The sequence below is a fragment of the Onychostruthus taczanowskii genome, unplaced genomic scaffold (assembly GCF_017590055.1).
Source record: "Onychostruthus taczanowskii isolate IOZ18803 unplaced genomic scaffold, ASM1759005v1 scaffold117, whole genome shotgun sequence".
NCBI lineage: Eukaryota > Metazoa > Chordata > Aves > Passeriformes > Passeridae > Onychostruthus > Onychostruthus taczanowskii.
In genome coordinates, this window is record NW_024498318.1 from 1,132,352 (window position 1) to 1,150,590 (window position 18,239).

At 64.5% G+C, this 18,239-nt stretch overlaps 1 protein-coding gene across 1 annotated transcript; it reads right to left on the reverse strand.

Moving 5' to 3' along the window:
* Positions 1–712: 712 nt before the first annotated feature.
* Positions 713–17,653, reverse strand: FBXO41 (F-box protein 41). Its single transcript, XM_041427604.1, has 12 exons — positions 16,932–17,653; positions 10,945–11,173; positions 9,971–10,050; positions 9,581–9,890; positions 9,233–9,463; positions 8,547–8,662; positions 8,019–8,171; positions 5,268–5,363; positions 3,976–4,094; positions 3,099–3,257; positions 2,395–2,510; positions 713–1,788 (listed from the first exon to the last, which is right to left on the reverse strand). Exons 1-12 carry the CDS (start codon positions 17,651–17,653, stop codon positions 1,726–1,728), a joined length of 2,394 nt encoding a protein of 797 aa, XP_041283538.1. The 3' UTR covers positions 713–1,725.
* Positions 17,654–18,239: the final 586 nt, after the last annotated feature.

Consider the following 18,239-nt stretch of genomic DNA (forward strand, 5'->3'; position numbering starts at 1 on the left):
CAGGGGTTGTAGCTCTGCTGGGTGGTTTTTTTGCTGGTTGGAGCATCCCTTGCTCCTCTTGCCCCTGGATCAGGAGTGTCCCAGGCTCCCCGGGGTGGAGGTAAACCCAGGTGGGCATGGCAGGAGCTGGGAGCTCATCCGCGGGCCCTGGGGCGTGCAGGAGTTTCTCGCAGGCATTTTGGGGCTCCCACATTTTGTGCATTCAGGAACAGCCTTCTCCTGGAAAGCTGCACGGGAGGGGGAGCAGGGGTGCTTCCCAAGGGGGCTGTGGCCCCAAAACCCCCACCCTGCTCCAGAGCAGACAGGCAGGAGGGATGGAGGGTGGCTGAGGGGTCTCGAGCTGCCTCCAGAGCCCCACCAGCCCCAGCGATCTGGGGGTGCTTTTCCTTGCTCTGGGGATCCCCACGGGCTGTGTGGCAGCCCCAGCTGAGGTCGGCAGCTCTTGTGCCACGGCTGAGGGAGGTGGTGCTGGATCTGCAGCCCGGTCCCTCCCAGGGGGACGCCCCACGCGAGCCCACTGCTCCAGGAGGGCTGGGGAGGGGACAGGACAGGCTCTGGGAGCTGTCCCCTCAGCCACGCTGGCCAGCAGGCACCAAATCCTGCAGCGCTGCTCCAGGGAACAGGAAAAGCCCCAATCCACTCTCCCAGTCGCCTCCTCTCACTCAGCCCGGTGGGTCCAAGGCCAGGGCTGGGCTGTGGGTAAGGCTGGGCTGTCCCCACTGCTGGCAGTGCTCTGATGGGTGTCCCCAGTCCCGGGGACACCTCCTGGTTCCTTCTGTCCAGGGTGGAGGATGGAGATGCCTGACCCTGACGCCTTTTCCCGTGGAAAAAGGATGCTTTGGGGATGATGACGATGATGATGTCCTTGCAGGCTGAGGACACTCAGAAGAAAAATCAGATTATCAAGTGGTGGCTGTAGATAAGGGTCAGCCAGGGCTGTTGGTCGGTGCTTTTCCCAGGATCATTTCAGGACGATCTGGCCAGGGTTTCTCCTTCAGGCTGCTGGGAAGGCAGACGTGGCTGTTCCCTGCCAGTCTCTCTCCACGTGGGACCGCTGCCCCCGGATGGAGGCTGGCTGTGGAGGGACAGGAGCGTGACCCGTGTTTCCTGCTGGAGGAGGATGTGGAGGTGCTTTATTGCCTTGGCAGGAGGGGTTTGGTGGGAGGAGTGAGGCTGGAGCCCCTGGCAGAGCGCCCATCTCTCCTGGCGTGGCTCCCAGAGCCTGAGGTGCAGCTCTGCTCCTTGTGCTGTGCTGGCTCCCGGGAGCCTTTCCCTGCTTCGGCTGCCCCGCTGTCAAATCCCAAAGGAAAAGGGGCACAAAGCCCGTGGGAATGCTGGGGGAGGAGCAGCCCCTTCCCACCCCACACACAGGTGGGGGTGCAGAGGCCAGCCAAGAGCCCCCAGAAGGGGCTGGGCCACCCCTGGCAGCCAGAGATCCCCAAAGCAGAGTTCTGCTCAAGAGCCGTCCCCAAACGCGGATCCTGGGTGAGGAGCGGCCGCAGGGCCGCGCAGCCATCCTCCCTCCTGGCAAAGAGCTGGGCCCTGGCTCTGGGGCAGCCAGAAATTGTCCTTAAGTAGCACCTTGTGGCCCGTGAGCGGCCCCGGGACGGCCCCGAGGATTGGGGCTCCTTGTGCCCGAGCCGGGGGTCCCCGCCAGGGCTTTGGTCTCAGGGGTCTCGGGCTCCGCTGGGCAGAGCAGGCAATGTGCTTTGGGCTCCTGAAGGGCTAACAGCCTCCCTCCACCTTGATGTGTAAAATCTTGGAGAAGCCGGGTCTTTTCCTCAGGGCCTGCAAGAGCAGCAGACGGCGGGGCTGGGGGAGCCAGCAGTGCCACTGCTCCCTGGGGAGGGGGAAAGGGGTGCCCCAAATCCTGTATGGGGTGAGGGGGGGAATGGGGAATGCCCCAAATCCTGCATGGGGTGAGGGGGGGAATGGGGAATGCCCCAAACCCTGTATGGGGTGAGGGGGGGAATGGGGAATGCCCCAAACCCTGTATGGGGTGAGGGAGGGAAAGGAGTGCCCCAAACCCTGTATGGGGTGAGGGAGGAACAGGGAATGCCCCAAACCCTGTATGGGGTGAGGGGGGGAATGGGGAATGCCCCAAACCCTGTATGGGGTGAGGGGGGGAGAGGGAATGCCCCAAATCCTGTATGGGGTGAGGGGGGGAGAGGGAATGCCCCAAATCCTGTATGGGAAAGAAAGGGGCAAGGGAGGAACAGGGGAATCCCTGCCATGGGAAGGACACAGGGCAAGGGAAGGAGAGGGGGGATATCTCCAATCCCTGCCTCAGGGAGGACATGGGGTGAGGCAGGGACAGGGGGAACATTTCTGACCCCAGCCTTGGCAAGGACACAGGGCTGCTGACACCTGGGAGCTGGGACCGGGCTCCTTTACCTGGAGTTTGTTCACCATTTCTTCAAACATCTTCCTGGCTTCGGGGCTGTGGGGCTCCTTGAAGTAGTCCACGATCCCCACCTGCACCACGATGGACTTCAGGTTGCGGCACACACCTGGGGGCACAGACAGCAGCTGGAGCTGCTCCCCGGGGCCAGCAGGGACCCCGGCTCCACCCTGTGCTCCTCCCTGACATTCCAGCCACAGCAGCCGAGCTGGGGCCAGCAGGACAGGCTGTGGGCTCCCGCCCTGGCCAAGGGCTCCAGCCAACCACTCGGGTCTGTCACAAGCCTCAGGTGTGTCACCTGAGGTGTGTGTGAGACCCTGGGGCCGTGGAGGCAGCCCCTCCATCCTCCCTGCGGCCCGAGGCAAGGCCAGCTCTCCCTGGCCCATTCCCAGTGGGGATGCTGGGTCCCCAGAGAGCTCCCAGCTCTCCCTGGCCCATCCCTGGTGGGGATGCTGGGTCCACAGAGAGCTCCCAGCACCTCCCTGGCCCATTCCCAGTGGGGATGTTGGATCCCCAGAGAGCTCCCAGCACCTCCCTGGCCCATCCCTGGTGGGGATGTTGGATCCCCAGAGAGCTCCCAGCACCTCCCTGGCCCATCCCTGGTGGGGATGTTGGATCCCCAGAGAGCTCCCAGCACCTCCCAGTGCCCACAGCTCCCGTGCTGGTGCCAGGTCACGGCCCTGGCACTGCTACTCACTGTTGAAGTGCAGCAGGGCTTTGGGGGTCACGGGCGTGGAGGTGAGCACCAGCATCTCCAGCCCCTTGAGCCCCTCCCGGCACACCTCGGCAGCCACCTCCTGGTTGATCTCGGCCACATGGTCCAGCTCCAGCACCTGCAGCCTCATGCAGTTCCGGGCTGTGGGACACAGCCGTCAGCACCGCGGCAGGGACAGGGACAGGCACAGGGCAGGACAGGGACAGGGACAGGCACAGGCACAGGGACAGGCACAGGCACAGGGACAGGCACAGGGACAGGGGCAGGACACGGACACGCACAGGGACAGGCACAGGGACAGGCACAGGGACAGGGACAGGCACAGGGACAGGCACAGGGACAGGGCAGGACAGGGCAGGACACGGACAGGCACAGGGACAGGCACAGGGAGCAGGCACCGGGGGGCTGGGAGCACCCACGGAGCTGGGGCTGGGTGGGCTTCCGCACGGGGACCCCAGGGAGCAGCCCCCTGCCCACAGCCAGGGAGCTGTCCTTGTCCCACCAGAGCAGGAGGGAGGTGCTGCCAGGGAGGGCTGGAGTCCCCACCCCTGCAGGTGTCCAGGGAAGGGCTGGAGGTGGCACCCTGTGCCCTGGGCTGGGGACAAGAGGGAATTGGGCACAGGGTGGCTTGGTGATCCCAGAGACCCTCCCCAAGCCCAGTGACCTGTTCGGTAACCTGTGATCCCGAGTGCTGGGCAAGGGACAGGGTGGGCATCGGGCATGGGGTGGGCATGGGGCACAGGGTGGGCATGGGGCAGAGGGTGGGCATCGAGCACAGGGTGGGCATCGGGCACGGGGTGTGTGGGCGGCCCCAGAGCTCCCCCCAGCCCAGCGACCCTCGGAGCCCAGCAGTGCCTACCGAGGGAGGCCAGGCCCTGCAGGCCGCAGCCGGCGCCGCCGACGCCGAGCGCGCGCAGGTGGGGCCAGCAGCGCCCGATCATCTGCAGGCAGCGGTTGCTGAAGCGTGTCGGCTGCTGGCTGGGGACACGAGGGACAACAGCTGGGGTGGCACGGCCGCCCAGCCCCCTGGCACCCCTGGGAGGGGCTGCACCGGGAGCTCTGCCACCCCGCCGGCCTGGGGCCACCCTGGGGTGAGCAGCCTGGCACAGCTGGGGCCACCCCCGGGTGAGCAGCCTGTCACCAGCCTGGGGCCACCCTGAGGTGAGCAGCCTGGCACCAGCCTGGGCTGTGCTGCCACTGGGACAGGGCAGCTCCGAGTGCCCCGCGCCCCAAAGCCTGCCCAGAGCAGCTGGCAATGCCCTGCACCCCTGGCAGTGCCCCAGGCCAGGCTGGAGCAGCCTGGGATGCTGGGAGGTGTCCCTGCCATGGCAGGGGTGGCACTGGACAGTGTTTAAGGTTTCTTCCAACCCAAACCGCTCCAGGATTCCGTGATTCCAACCCTGGAGACCCAAATCAGGCCCTGAGCTCTGTTGCTTGCAGGGATCCAAGCAGCAGCAGGGCCTGGGTCTCTGGCTCAGTGAGAAGCCACGTGCCACGTGCTGCTCCCCCAGGGCAGACAGGAGCCACCAGGCTGTGACACCGGGGGTGGCACGGCCATGAACAGCGCCCAGGGGACTGTCCTGAGGCACAGAGCTGTGTCCTGCTGCGTGAGCCATCAGGCACTGTGGGGTGGAGTGAGACTCCACCACCACCTCCCCAAAATGCCTTCCCGAAATGAGAGCAGCTGCTGTGACCCCCCCAAGCTGTGACACCCTCTCAACAACAGCCACCAACAGCCTGCTCCTGCTGCAGCTGGGCAGGGAGAGCTCAGACAAGCCTTTGATGTTCATGCCACCTCCCAGAGCCAGCAGAGATCCAGATGTGGCTGTGAGCAGTGTCCCTGGAGCACTCGAGCTGCAGAGCCCAGCAGCTCCAGTCTGCACAGGGAGGGATGGGCTGGGCTCCAGGACTGCTGCTCATCCCATGGAGATCCCCCCAGGCAAATCAGGGTCTGGCACCCCAATCCTTCCCAGCTCACTGGAGTCCTTTCACACCCAGCGTGGCTCCCTCCTAACCAGTTCCAGGCCAGGCTGGACAGGGCTGGCAGCACCTGGGACAGGGGGACGTGTGTGTCCCTGCCACGGCAGGGCTGGCTCTGGCTGGGCTGCAGGCTCCCTCCCCACCCAGCCCACCTGTGCTTCCAGGCCTTACCAGGGGTGCAGAGGGGCGACCTGCAGGGAGATGATGTCCCTGCAGCCTGCTCCAAGGGCCCAGATCACCTCATGGCCCACGGGGTCCGTGGAGCTCCTGGAACAACACAGGGGACACGTGATGGCCCCAGTGGCAGCAGTGCCACCCTGGGCTGGCTCTGCATCCCCCAGGAGCTGCCTGCAGCACCCCCAGGGACCAGTCTGGTCATGGTTTACAGCCCAGGGGCTGCAGCCAGCCCTGCAGCACCCTGTGCAGGAGGGCTGCAGGCATTCCCTGCGGGAAAGGGCAGGTGTCGCCCTGATTTTGTAAGATTTTGTTAAGCCTTCTGATGTTTGCATTCTTTCAACAAACTTTCTCACACACAGTTCTGTAAATAACCTATGTTTTGCATTCTTTCATGGAGGGGGAGAGAATTGATGGACCCTTGGTCTGTCCAGTGGCATTGGAGAGGTGGCACTGTCACCCTCCAATCCACTGTCACCTTTGGAAAACTATAAATGTTGGAGTCAGAAAATAAAGTTTTTCTTCTTCTTCTTTTTGTTCCCCTCGAGAGCAGCAGTGTCTGTGTCATCATTTCGTGCCTTATCACAACAGGCAGGGGCAGGAGGTGGGGCTGGGGGAAGAGGGGCAGCAGGGAGGAAGGGGAGGTTGAGCATGGAAGGTGCTGCAGGTGAAGAGGAGCAGGAGGGAGGAAGGAGAGGTTGAACGTGGAAGGTGCTGCAGGTGAAGAGGAGCAGGAGGGAGGAAGGAGAGGTTGAACGTGGAAGGTGCTGCAGGTGCATCTTCCACATGCCAAGGTGACAAGTGACTGGCTGAGACTGCCAGGCCGTGTGTCCCTGCTGGGACAGAACCTGTCCCTGTCCCTGTAGGTCACACTGTGTCGGTGTCCCTTTGCCACCTGCCTGGCCGGGATGGGGACAGTGCCAGGGGCTGGAGGGACACCCCAGCCAGGGGCAGGGGCTGCTCCGTGGCCTCTGTCCCTGCTCTGTGCCTGTGCCACTGTGGCTGGAGGTGGCTCTTGGCCAAATGTCCCTGCAGGGTCTGCTCTGGCTCCTCCTCGGGGTCCTTGGAGGCACCAGGAGAGGCCTTGGGGAGCTGGGCAGGGGCTGGGGCAGGTGTGGGTTTGTCGTGGGCTGGGGTGGAGCCCATCTCTGGGAGAGGAGCCAGAGAGCAGCACCCTGGTGCCACCAGCCCAAACAGTCCCCAGGCTGTGCCACCACACCAGGAGCCTTCCAGGCTGCGCTTCCCAAGTCTAAATGCCCCACTTCAGGACTTCAGGCAAGCCTAAAAATAAGGCTGGGTGTTATCTCGGGTGCCTCACACATCTGTGCTGGAGCAGGGTGCCAAGAGCAGCAGGTCAATCCGAGCGAGCGTCAGGCACGGCTCAGGATGTGCCAGGAGCACTCAGGCTGGCTCTGCTGCCCTGGGAACAGCCAGAGGAGCAGCCTGGGAGCCCAGCCTGGCAGCTCTGGGCTGGCTCCTGTCTCGGGGTGTGGGCAGAGCCAGCTCTGGGCTCCTGGGGTCACGCCAGGGGAGCAGCTGGATGTGCTTTCCCCCCGGGAGGATTCTCTGTCCTGGCTGCAGGAGGAGCAGACACCAGGGCTGAGGTGCTGCAGCAGAGCCAGGATCACCCTCCTGGGTGAGGGAAGGCCAGTCCTGTCTCCACAGGTGGAGGGGCCAGTGATGCCCCCCAGGACCTGTGACCTCCTCCAGGATCATCGAGTCTTGAGTCCTCGACCTCAGGCAAGGTGTCCAAGCTGAATCTCAGCTCTCCCTGGGCAGAGCTGCTCCTCCCTCCCAGGAGAGAGGGACCCTGAGCCTCTTCTCTCCCCTAGGATCCTTCATCAGGGGTGACAGCCAGGTGGGACCTCCCTGGGCACCCCCTCCTCACCCTCCCCTACCACAGAGGGGTGCCTCCTTGCCAAGCCCCCGGCCCATCCAGCCAGGATGAGATGGGTGATGGGATGATGGGAATGGAGCTGGAAGTGAAACACCTGCGTGGGAGCAGCCTGGAAGGGATGGGAGCTGCAGGGACAGCTGGCACTGGGGACACTGGGGCTGCCACTGGACAGGCAGGGCCTTTGCCCCCGGGCAGTGGGCTGTGCTCTGCCAGGGAACGGGGGTGATCTCCGTGGGAATCCATAAAATCAGAGGTTTTTGGGAAAGCTGTGAAAGGCAGGCCTCAGAGACAGCAAACTGTGATTAGAGCTAAGCAGTAGCCATAAAATAAGTCAGCAGAAAAATTATGTAAAAAGTAGAAAAGTGAGGACAAATGGAACAATGGTCTGTGTATTAACACTTGGCTAGAATAACTCCCTAAGCTGCAGAAAAGGCTATCTAGCGAGATATTGGGAAGTTCTAAGCTTAAAAATGGAGCTCTGTGCATTGTGTTTGAAGGCTCACAAGCAGGGATTGTATTTGAAATAAGCCAGCATTGTTTAACCAAAGGTCCGTGTGCTTACAGTGGCTGGATAGAACTGCTGTCAATGTGCTTTTGCTTGGTGTGACTGGTCAAAAAACTCATAAAGTGACTTGTAACATCGAGTTCTTGGTCTGCTGCCGGGATGTGAGCTGCTGGCACCTTCCCATTGTCATAACCACGGAATGAGACTGATGCTGGACAATAAAACAGCTCGAGGCACGTTCCCGGCAGTCCCATCCTGTTGGTGTTTTGTACCTAGCCCCCAGCCAACAATCTCAGCCCAGCCCTGGCTGTCCCCAGCGCTGTGGCCGTGCAGTGGCCGTCCTTACCGGTAGGTGACAGCCTGCAGGGCGCGGCAGTAGCAGCTGGCCAGCCAGAGCGAGCGGTCCGTGAGCACGTTGGGGCAGTGCGAGATGCGCAGGATCAGCAGGTTGCTGCCCGTCGCCTTCAGCAGCGACTCCAGCCCTGCCTCCAGGCAGCCCCTGCCAGGAGGGAGCCGGGTCAGGGGCAGCAGAGCCTGCTCACCCCCCGTCACCAGCCCAGGACGGGGACACGGCCCACCCGCGGCTCCAGGACACCCGAATCCCACAGGGGATTTGGAGTTTGTCGTGGAGAGGGATGGTGGGGCTCAGGGAGTGCAGCAGCAGCCCTGAGGAGCAGCAGCTGCAGCTGTGGGAGGGGACACGGGGACAGGGGACAGAAGGACAGGGGGACTCACCGCGTGCTCTTCATGTAATCCTCCTTGCTCTCCTTCTTGCCCCGCTGCCAGCTGTGGGAGGGGACAGGGGGACAGAAGGACAGGGGGACAGGGGGACAGGGGACAGGGGGACAGGGGACAGAAGGACAGGGGGACTCACCGCGTGCTCTTCATGTAATCCTCCTTGCTCTCCTTCTTGCCCCGCTGGCGCGGCTTCAGGTTTTGCAGGGTGAGGGAATGCATCTGGGTGCACCACTGGGACAGCATGGCCAGGAACTGGGGCACAGCGGGGACAGTCACGGGCAGGGACACCCCAGCACGCCCCACAGCACCCACCCTGCCCGTGCACACGCCTGGCACATGCACGTGCACATGCACACACGAGGCCGTGGCAGAGCACGTGTCACGAGCTCATGGGCGTGACCCCAAATTCATGGTGTGACCCCAAATTCATGGGCGTGACCAGAAAATGATGGGCGTGACCCCAAATTCATGGGCGTGGCCACAAAATGATGGGCGTGACCCCAAAATGATGGGCGTGACCCCAAATTCATGGGCGTGACCACAAATTAATGGGCGTGACCACAGAATGATGGGCGTGACCCCAAATTGATGGGCATGACCCCAAAATGATGGGCGTGACCCCAAATTCATGGGCGTGACCCCAAAAGCACATGAGAACCCGTGCCGGGCTGAGCTCCTGTCCTCCAGCAGCGCGGCAGGCACCCGCCGGTGTCCCCCGTGACCGAGTGGCACAGCCATCCCGGCCGCCGGGGAGCTGCTCGCCCAGCTTTGCCCTTCTGGAAGAAAGGCCGTGCCCCAGGCGGTGCCAGCCCCTCGCCGTACCTTGGAGGAGACCCTGGCGTTCTCCAGCAGCACCCGCGTCCACACGGCCGGGTGTCGGGCCACGAACTTCCAGTCCTTGCACACCTCGGCGGCGCGCAGCAGCGTCTTGGTGTCCAGGTAGGTGAAGATGCAGAAGAGAGCCGCCCTCATCTTGAGGATCTCGGGGCTGATGACCTCGCTGCAGTGGCCCGGGCTGCCCCGCTCCAGCCGGCACACCTTGGCCGCGGCCCCCTCGGGCCTGCCCGCGGCACACCCAGCGTCCGTGGCCACTGGTGCAGGAGAGGGCGGCGGGTGAGGGAAGCTCCATCCCGCAGCTCCCAGCCGCCCCTCCCGGCCCGGGGGTCGCGCTGCGCTCTCACCGGTCAGGCGGCAGCTGCCGGGCGGCCGGGACGCGGCGGATCCCGGTGCCTCGGGCTCCCAGCCCTCGGCCTCCGACTCGGTGGTGCGGGAGCCCACGTCGGACACGTCGCCCTCCTCGCCCTCGGTGCTGTTGCGGTAGGGCCGGCGGTGCCAGTTCTGGATGGCCTGGCGGCGCAGCCCCGAGCCCCGCGCCGCGTACGGGTGGCCCTCGGCCGCGTCGTCCGTGGGACACGGCTCCGCGCTGTCGCTGTCGTAGCAGCCCGAGCTCTGCGACACGGCCTTGGCCCGGCTCGAGGCCCTGGGGACGGGGGTGTCCCGGCTCAGGGCTGGCCGGGGCCGCCTCCCCTTCCCTCGCCCCGTTCAGGGCCCGGCACTCACCCGGTGCTGGAGCAGGAGCGCTGGTTGGCCGCGCCGTAGGGACCGTGCCCCGCCACCGCCGGCCCCGGGTGCCGCTCCCTCTGCGGGGACAGGGGACAGCGGGGCCGAGGTGGCACAACCAGCGTGGGCAGCCCAGGGAGGGCACCCCCGAGCACCGCCGGCTGCCTTCGGGGGGACCCCTGGCCCCTGCAGCACCGCCCGGCGCCCCGGGAGCCGCGACCCGCGGAGGAACGGCTTCTCGGGGACCCCCGGGGTTATCCCTTCCCCGCGGGGAGGAGAGGGGGGCCCCGCACCGCCCCGCTCGGCCCTGGCACAGCAGACCCCGGGGAGCACTGCTGAGGCCAGGGCTGCGTTGTGGAAGGCGAATTCCCGAAGCAGAGGGTGAATTCCCAAAGCCCCCGGGCGCATTCCCGAAGCCCTGCGTGAATTCCCGAAGCCCCGGGCACACTCCCCAAGCAGAGGGCGAATTCCCAAAGCCCCCGGGCACACTCCCCAATCAGAGGGTGAATTCCCGAAGGCCCCGGGCGCATTCCCGAAGCCCCCAGCCCCGCTCCCGAAGCACAGGTGAATTCCTGAAGCCCCCAGCCCCACTCCCGAAGCACAGGTGAATTCCCGAAGCCCCCAGCCCCGCTCCCGAAGCACAGGTGAATTCCCGAAGCCCCCAGCCCCACTCCCGAGGTCCCGGCCCCACTCCCGAAGCACAGGTGAATTCCCGAAGCCCCCAGCCCCACTCCCGAGCGAAGCACACGTGAATTCCCGAAGCCCCCAGCCCCGCCCCCGAAGCACAGGTGAATTCCCGAAGCCCCCAGCCCCACTCCCGAAGCACAGGTGAATTCCCGAAGCCCCCAGCCCCACTCCCGAGGTCCCGGCCCCGCTCCCGAAGCACAGGTGAATTCCCGAAGCCCCCAGCCCCACTCCCGAAGCACAGGTGAATTCCCGAAGCCCCCAGCCCCGCTCCCGCGGCCGGGCCGTGCCTGTGCCCGCAGAGGTACCGCTCGGGCGATGGCCTTGCTGGCCGGGGTGCCGCAGCGGCCCAGGCTGCCGTTGGGGGTGGTGCCGCAGCTGCTGCTGATGATCTGCAGCTGCTTCTCGGCGCGGTCGGCGCGGTCCAGCAGCTCCTCGATGAAGTGCTGCAGCCGCACCTTGGCGTTGGCCTCCCGCGCCGCCGTCTCCTTCAGGAACTGGTCGATCTGCAGCACCTCCCTGGCACAGGGACCGCGGTGACACCCCGGGGCTGCCCACCCGCCCCCGCTCAGCGCCTCCGGCCCCGTGTCCAGCACACCCGCCTTGGTCCGTCCCCGGCCCCGTGTCCGGCACACCCGCCTTGTTCCGTCCCCGGCCCCGTGTCCGGCACACCCGCCTTGTTCCGTCCCCGGCCCCGTGTCCGGCACACCCGCCTTGTTCCGTCCCCGGCCCCGTGTCCGGCACACCCGCCTTGTTCCGTCCCCGGCCCCGTGTCCGGCACACCCGCCTTGTTCCGTCCCCGGCCCCGTGTCCGGCACACCCGCCTTGTTCCGTCCCCGGCCCCGTGTCCGGCACACCCGCCTTGTTCCGTCCCCGGCCCCGTGTCCGGCACACCCGCCTTGTTCCGTCCCCGGCCCCGTGTCCGGCACACCCGCCTTGTTCCGTCCCCGGCCCCGTGTCCGGCACACCCGCCTTGTTCCGTCCCCGGCCCCGTGTCCGGCACACCCGCCTTGTTCCGTCCCCGGCCCCGTGTCCGGCACACCCGCCTTGTTCCGTCCCCGGCCCCGTGTCCGGCACACCCGCCTTGTTCCGTCCCCGGCCCCGTGTCCGGCACACCCGCCTTGTTCCGTCCCCGGCCCCGTGTCCGGCACACCCGCCTTGTTCCGTCCCCGGCCCCGTGTCCGGCACACCCGCCTTGTTCCGTCCCCGGCCCCGTGTCCGGCACACCCGCCTTGTTCCGTCCCCGGCCCCGTGTCCGGCACACCCGCCTTGTTCCGTCCCCGGCCCCGTGTCCGGCACACCCGCCTTGTTCCGTCCCCGGCCCCGTGTCCGGCACACCCGCCTTGTTCCGTCCCCGGCCCCGTGTCCGGCACACCCGCCTTGTTCCGTCCCCGGCCCCGTGTCCGGCACACCCGCCTTGTTCCGTCCCCGGCCCCGTGTCCGGCACACCCGCCTTGTTCCGTCCCCGGCCCCGTGTCCGGCACACCCGCCTTGTTCCGTCCCCGTGTCCAGCACACCCACCTTGTTCCGTCCCCATGTCCAGCACACCCAGCTTGTTCCGTTCCCGGCCCCGTGTCCAGCACACCCGCCTTGTTCCATCCCTGTGTCCAGCACACCCGGCTTGTTCCAGCCCCGTGTCCAGCACACCCGCCTTGTTCCGTCCCCGGCCCCGTGTCCAGCACACCCGCCTTGTTCCATCCCCGGCCCGCTCTGGGTCTGTGCCGGCCCGGGTGGCCCCCGGGCTGGGCCGGGGCAGGGCAGGGGTGCAGGGATGCTGCCAGCGTGCAGGGGGTGTTACCGCCTTGTTTTAGGGGTGAGGGACATCCCCAGCACCTCATCCATCACTCCCAGGACTGGAATCAGGCTCCTGAGCGTGATGGAGCAGAGGGAAGAGGGTGATGATGGTGCGACAGGGGGAGGGAGGAGGATGGCAGTGGCACCCTTAATCCCTGCTCAGCCGGTGCTTGCAGGGCCCGGCTCCCTCATTAACACATTAATTAGCAGGTGCTCGGGAGCTCTGAGGCTGCGGCAGGGCTGTTTCCCCAAAATGTGTGACAGCAGCTCCGTGACCCGAGCTGACCCCAGCACAAACACCCGCCGTGCTCATCCGCTCCCCAAAACCAGGGAAGCACACGGGGCACGGGCACGGCAGCGAGGCCACGCGGCCCAAACACACCCGGCCACCACACCCTGCACGTGGGTGTGCTCCAGGAACAGCCAGGTGTGCAGCAGGCACACACACACATGGACACACACACAGGGACAGACACACACACACAGGGACAGACAAACACACACACATGGACAGACACACACACGGACAGACACACAGACACACATGGACAGACACACACACATGGACAGACAAACACACAGACACACGGACAGACACACACACACACACGGACAGACACACACACACACACGGACAGACACACACACACACGGACAGAGACACACACACACGGACAGACTCACACACACACAGACAGACACACACGGACAGACTCACACAGCCCTGTCCTGCACACCTGAGTGCCACACACAGCCCCAGGAGAGCACAAACACAGCACTCAGCATGGCACACACACAGCCAGGCAGCATGGGGAGGGTGCAAAGCCCTGGCACAGGTGCCAGATTTGCTGTGGCTGCCCCTGCATCCCTGGCAGTGCCCCAGGCCAGGCTGGACACTGGGGCTGGAGCAGCCTGGGACAGTGGGAGGTGTCCCTGCCATGGCAGGGGTGGCTCTGGGTGGGCTTTGGGGTCCCTTCCAACCCAAATCATCCCACAACCCGATGAGCAGCCACGTGAGCACACCCCAGGCATGGCAGCTCACACTGCTCTGCTGCTGGTGCACACACACCCAGAGCTGCTCACACTGCTCTGCTGGTGCACACACACCCAGAGCTGCTCACACTGTTCTGCTGGTGGTGCACACACACCCAGAGCTGCTCACACTGCTCTGCTCGTGCACATACACCCAGAGCTGCTCACACTGCTCTGCGGGTGATGCACACACACCCCGAGATGCTCACCCTGCTCTGCTGCTGGTGCCCACACCCCCAGAGCTGCTCACGCTGCTCTGCTGGTGCACACATACCCAGAGCTGCTCACGCTGCTCTGCTGGTGCACACATACCCAGAGCTGCTCACGCTGCTCTGCTGGTGCACACATACCCAGAGCTGCTCACGCTGCTCTGCTGGTGCACACATACCCAGAGCTGCTCACGCTGCTCTGCTGGTGCACACATACCCAGAGCTGCTCACGCTGCTCTGCTGGTGCACACATACCCAGAGCTGCTCACGCTGCTCTGCTGGTGCACACATACCCAGAGCTGCTCACGCTGCTCTGCTGGTGCACACATACCCAGAGCTGCTCACGCTGCTCTGCTGGTGCACACATACCCAGAGCTGCTCACGCTGCTCTGCTGGTGCACACATACCCAGAGCTGCTCACGCTGCTCTGCTGGTGCACACATACCCAGAGCTGCTCACGCTGCTCTGCTGGTGCACACATACCCAGAGCTGCTCACGCTGCTCTGCTGGTGCACACATACCCAGAGCTGCTCACGCTGCTCTGCTGGTGCACACATACCCAGAGCTGCTCACGCTGCTCTGCTGGTGCACACATACCCAGAGCTGCTCACGCTGCTCTGCTGGTGCACACATACCCAGAGCTGCTCACGCTGCTCTGCTGGTGCACACATACCCAGAGCTGCTCACGCTGCTCTGCTGGTGCACACATACCCAGAGCTGCTCACGCTGCTCTGCTGGTGCACACATACCCAGAGCTGCTCACGCTGCTCTGCTGGTGCACACATACCCAGAGCTGCTCACGCTGCTCTGCTGGTGCACACATACCCAGAGCTGCTCACGCTGCTCTGCTGGTGCACACATACCCAGAGCTGCTCACGCTGCTCTGCTGGTGCACACATACCCAGAGCTGCTCACGCTGCTCTGCTGGTGCACACATACCCAGAGCTGCTCACGCTGCTCTGCTGGTGCACACATACCCAGAGCTGCTCACGCTGCTCTGCTGGTGCACACATACCCAGAGCTGCTCACGCTGCTCTGCTGGTGCACACATACCCAGAGCTGCTCACGCTGCTCTGCTGGTGCACACATACCCAGAGCTGCTCACGCTGCTCTGCTGGTGCACACATACCCAGAGCTGCTCACGCTGCTCTGCTGGTGCACACATACCCAGAGCTGCTCACGCTGCTCTGCTGGTGCACACACACCCAGAGCTGCTCACACCTCCCCTCAGCATCCAGGAAGCCCTGAAGAGGCACAGACCCAGCTTTGCACACCTTTCTGGGCACACCTGAGCTCGGACAGGCACGCCTAGCCACACCAGGCTGAGCACAGGAACCCAAGCACACACGCCTGGCCTGGGACACCTGATCACACGCAGCTGATCCCAGAGCCCTGAGTGCACAGCCCGACACCAAACCTGACTGTGCACACTGAGCTGGCACACCTGGACACCATGATCTGCTCAGAAGCACGCAGGGAAGGGACAGGCAGCTCTTACTGACATAATTCCCACTGCTGGCTATCAATTATCGATTCATCACCAATTAGTTATCAGTTAATTTCTCCCCAACCTGCCGCTCGCAGGCAGAGCCTGGGAGCTCTGGGGGTGCTCTGGGAAGGATCCTGGAAGGGGCCCCAGGGGATTTGGAAGGCAAATGTGGAGCTGGGCAGCAGCTGTAAGGTGATGCTGATGGTTATCACCTGTGCCTCTCTCATTCCCATGGACTGGGTGGAAAAACACTCCTGGCAGAGGAAACGGAGCCCAGAGCCAAAGGTCTCCCAGGAGGACAACGGCTTCATGGTGTCTTGGAGCTGGCAGGGCTGGGAAATGTCCCCACAGTGTTTTCAGGGAAGGCTTTGCTGATTAAAATGATTTCTGATGACTTCCTCACATGCAGGAGAAAACCTCCAGGGCCACCAGCGCTCCCCGTGCTCTCCCTGCAGCCTCACAGGGGATTTTGTCCCTTGGGGTGGAGGAGCTCGGGGGCTGCTGGGGGCAGTTGTGGGGCAGGAGGGTTTCTCTGATGAATGGGAGGTCCAGGAGGTAGCTTTGGGGCATAAACCCAGGGTTTTAGGTGGTAACATTGTCCAAGTTCCACCAAGAGACATCTGACCCTCTATTTACCCTGTGTAGCTGTCTCCAGGCCCTGCTCCAGACTCATCCACGCTGTCCTTAATTCCCTCACCACACACCCCCGAGGTGCCCCTGGAGGCAGCCCCCAAACCCCTCACTGCCTGTCCCAAAACGTGCCCCAAACCTGAGGTGTCCTTGCCTAGCCCCAGGTCACCCCGCTCCTCACCCAGGCCGTCCCCCATCCCGGGAGCCCCGTTTCTCAGCCAGGTCATTATTTCAGAGTCAAAGTCATTCACAAGTGTGCAGAGGATGATGGGAATCAAAACAATTCCTTCAGGAATGCCAGCAGTGCTCCCAGCCCAGCACGGCCATGCCTGTCCCCCACCAACTCCTCACTGACTTGGGCCCCTCCAGATTTGCTCCAGCTCCTGAGGAGTGAGGTCTGGTTTGCTTGGACAGCACCAAGGGGCAGAATGACCCGGAGCTGGCCTGGAGGGAAACTCAGGAGCAGCTTGGGGTGGGCAGGGGGTGTTGTGTGGGGAACACGGGGTGGAAATGAGGATGGCAGTGCTACAGGCTCTACAGCAAATGGAGGTGACACTGCTCAGGCTGCCCCACCCTCCCTCTGGGAGAAAAACCTGGAATTTGGCACAGCCATGGCAGGGGGTGAGGACAGGGTGGGATTTAAGGTTCCTTCAGCCCAAACCAGTCTGTGGCTCGGTGATGCCAGCCTGGCCGTGTCCTGGGAGCACTGGTGGGACAAGGGACAAGGGTCCTGGGACAAGGTCTGGCTCGCCATGAGCCAGCCATGGAGGGCCGGGTCTGTGTGGACACTGAGTGGGTGGGAGAAGATGCAGAACCTGATAAGGGAGGATGCTGATGGGCACCACCAAGGGGCTGTGCCTGAGCCCCGGCCCTGAGGCCTTGGTGCTGGTGCTGGGTTCCTCTGGATTTATGGAATTGTTTGGATGGGAAGAGACCCCAGAGCTCATCTCATTCCCCCCCCTACCATGGGCAGCGTCACCTTCCACTATTCCCCACTGCTCCAAACCCTGCCCAACCAGGCCTTGCACCCCTCCAGGGACGGGGCAGCCACAGGTTCTGCAGGACTGACTGCCAGGCACCCCTTCCCTCCACCCCGCACCCGGGACAGGGACAAAGCACTCACTGCTGCTTGCGGGTGAGCTCCTGCTCCTTCTGCACCAGGTCCTGCTTGAGGGACGCCAGCATCTCCACGCTGACGTCCACCTGGCGGGACAGCTCCGACGCCCGGTCCTCCAGCTCCTGCTTCTCGCGGCTCAGCCGCAGGCTCTCCTGCTTGGCCTTCTCCAGCTCCGAGCTCTTGCGGTCCAGCTCCACCTGCAGCCGGCCCACCTGCGAGGCGATCTTCTGCTCCACCTCCTCCGTCAGCTTCTCCAGCCTCTTGTCCACCTCCAGCTTCTCGAAGGCGCGGATCTTCAGGCGGGCCAGGCCCTCCTCGTAGGCCGAGTCCATGGCGGCGGGCGGGACGGGCGCGGGCGCCACGGCCTTGCCCCGGGTGAAGATCTCGCTCAGCGGGATCTCGATCTCGTGCACATAGCGGGGCGAGGGCGACGGGGACGGCGCCGGCTCCAGCTCGTCGGCGGGGACCAGGTCGCAGGAGAAGCGCTGGTCCTTGCCCTGGAAGGAGGTGCTCTCAAAGTAGTCCCTGCGCGCGGCCGGGGCCAGCAGGGCCCCGTCGGCGGCCAGCGGGAAGACGGTGGCGTCGCAGATGCTGTTGGTCTTGGAGAGCACGTAGAGGGTCTCGTAGGTGTGGTTGTACTCCAGGTGCGCGCGCAGCGAGGACAGGCTGCGGAAGCGCTTGTGCTCGCCGCAGCGCGGGCAGCGGTAGGGCAGGTCCAGCGAGGCCATCCCTCAGCTCTGCTCCCCGCCGGGACCCCGCTCATGGCGCGGCGCCGGGGCTGCGGGCACCCGCGGGGGTGGCCGGGGAGCCCCCGGCAGAGGGGTGGTGGCACCGCTGGGACATGGCGTGGGGACGGCCCGGGCTGGAGTGGCGGGGATCCGGCAGTCCTGGGGGGGTGTCAGCATCGAGCGGAGCCGGGTGCTGGAAGAGATGGGGGTCAGTGATGCCGGGGTGGGGGGTCCCCAAAAATCCCTCCTTGGTCCGTCTTCTGGGTGCCCTCTGTGCCTCCATCCCACCCGCCCGTGTTCCTCCCGCCCACCTGCGTCCCTTGGGAGGGCATGCGGTGCTAAAGAGGCTGCAGAGCCCTGGGGATGTGCAGAGCCCTGGGAAGCTCTGGAGCCATTGGGAAGTTCCACCACCCTTGTGAAGACCAACAGCTTTTGAGAAGCTCCACAAGGCTTGGGAAGTTCCTGGACTGGATCATCTTAGAGGGATTTTCCAACCTGAATGGTCCTGTGGTTCTGTGAACCCTTGGGAAGATCCGTAACTGCTGGGAAGGCCTCCCACCCCTCGGGAAGGTTCACAGCCATCTGG

What these genes read in the sequence shown, in the direction of transcription:
- FBXO41 (XM_041427604.1), bottom strand. Translation starts at nt 17,653, where the DNA reads ATGGCCTCGCTGGACCTGCCCTACCGCTGCCCGCGCTGCGGCGAGCAC. An exon ending in CGCTCCTGCTCCAGCACCGG is followed by an intron (nt 9,891 to 9,970) that starts GTGAGTGCCGGG and finishes CCCCGTCCCCAG; the next exon opens with GGCCTCGAGCCGGGCCAAGG. An exon ending in AAATGGTGAACAAACTCCAG is followed by an intron (nt 1,789 to 2,394) that starts GTAAAGGAGCCC and finishes CTGCTCTTGCAG; the next exon opens with GCCCTGAGGAAAAGACCCGG.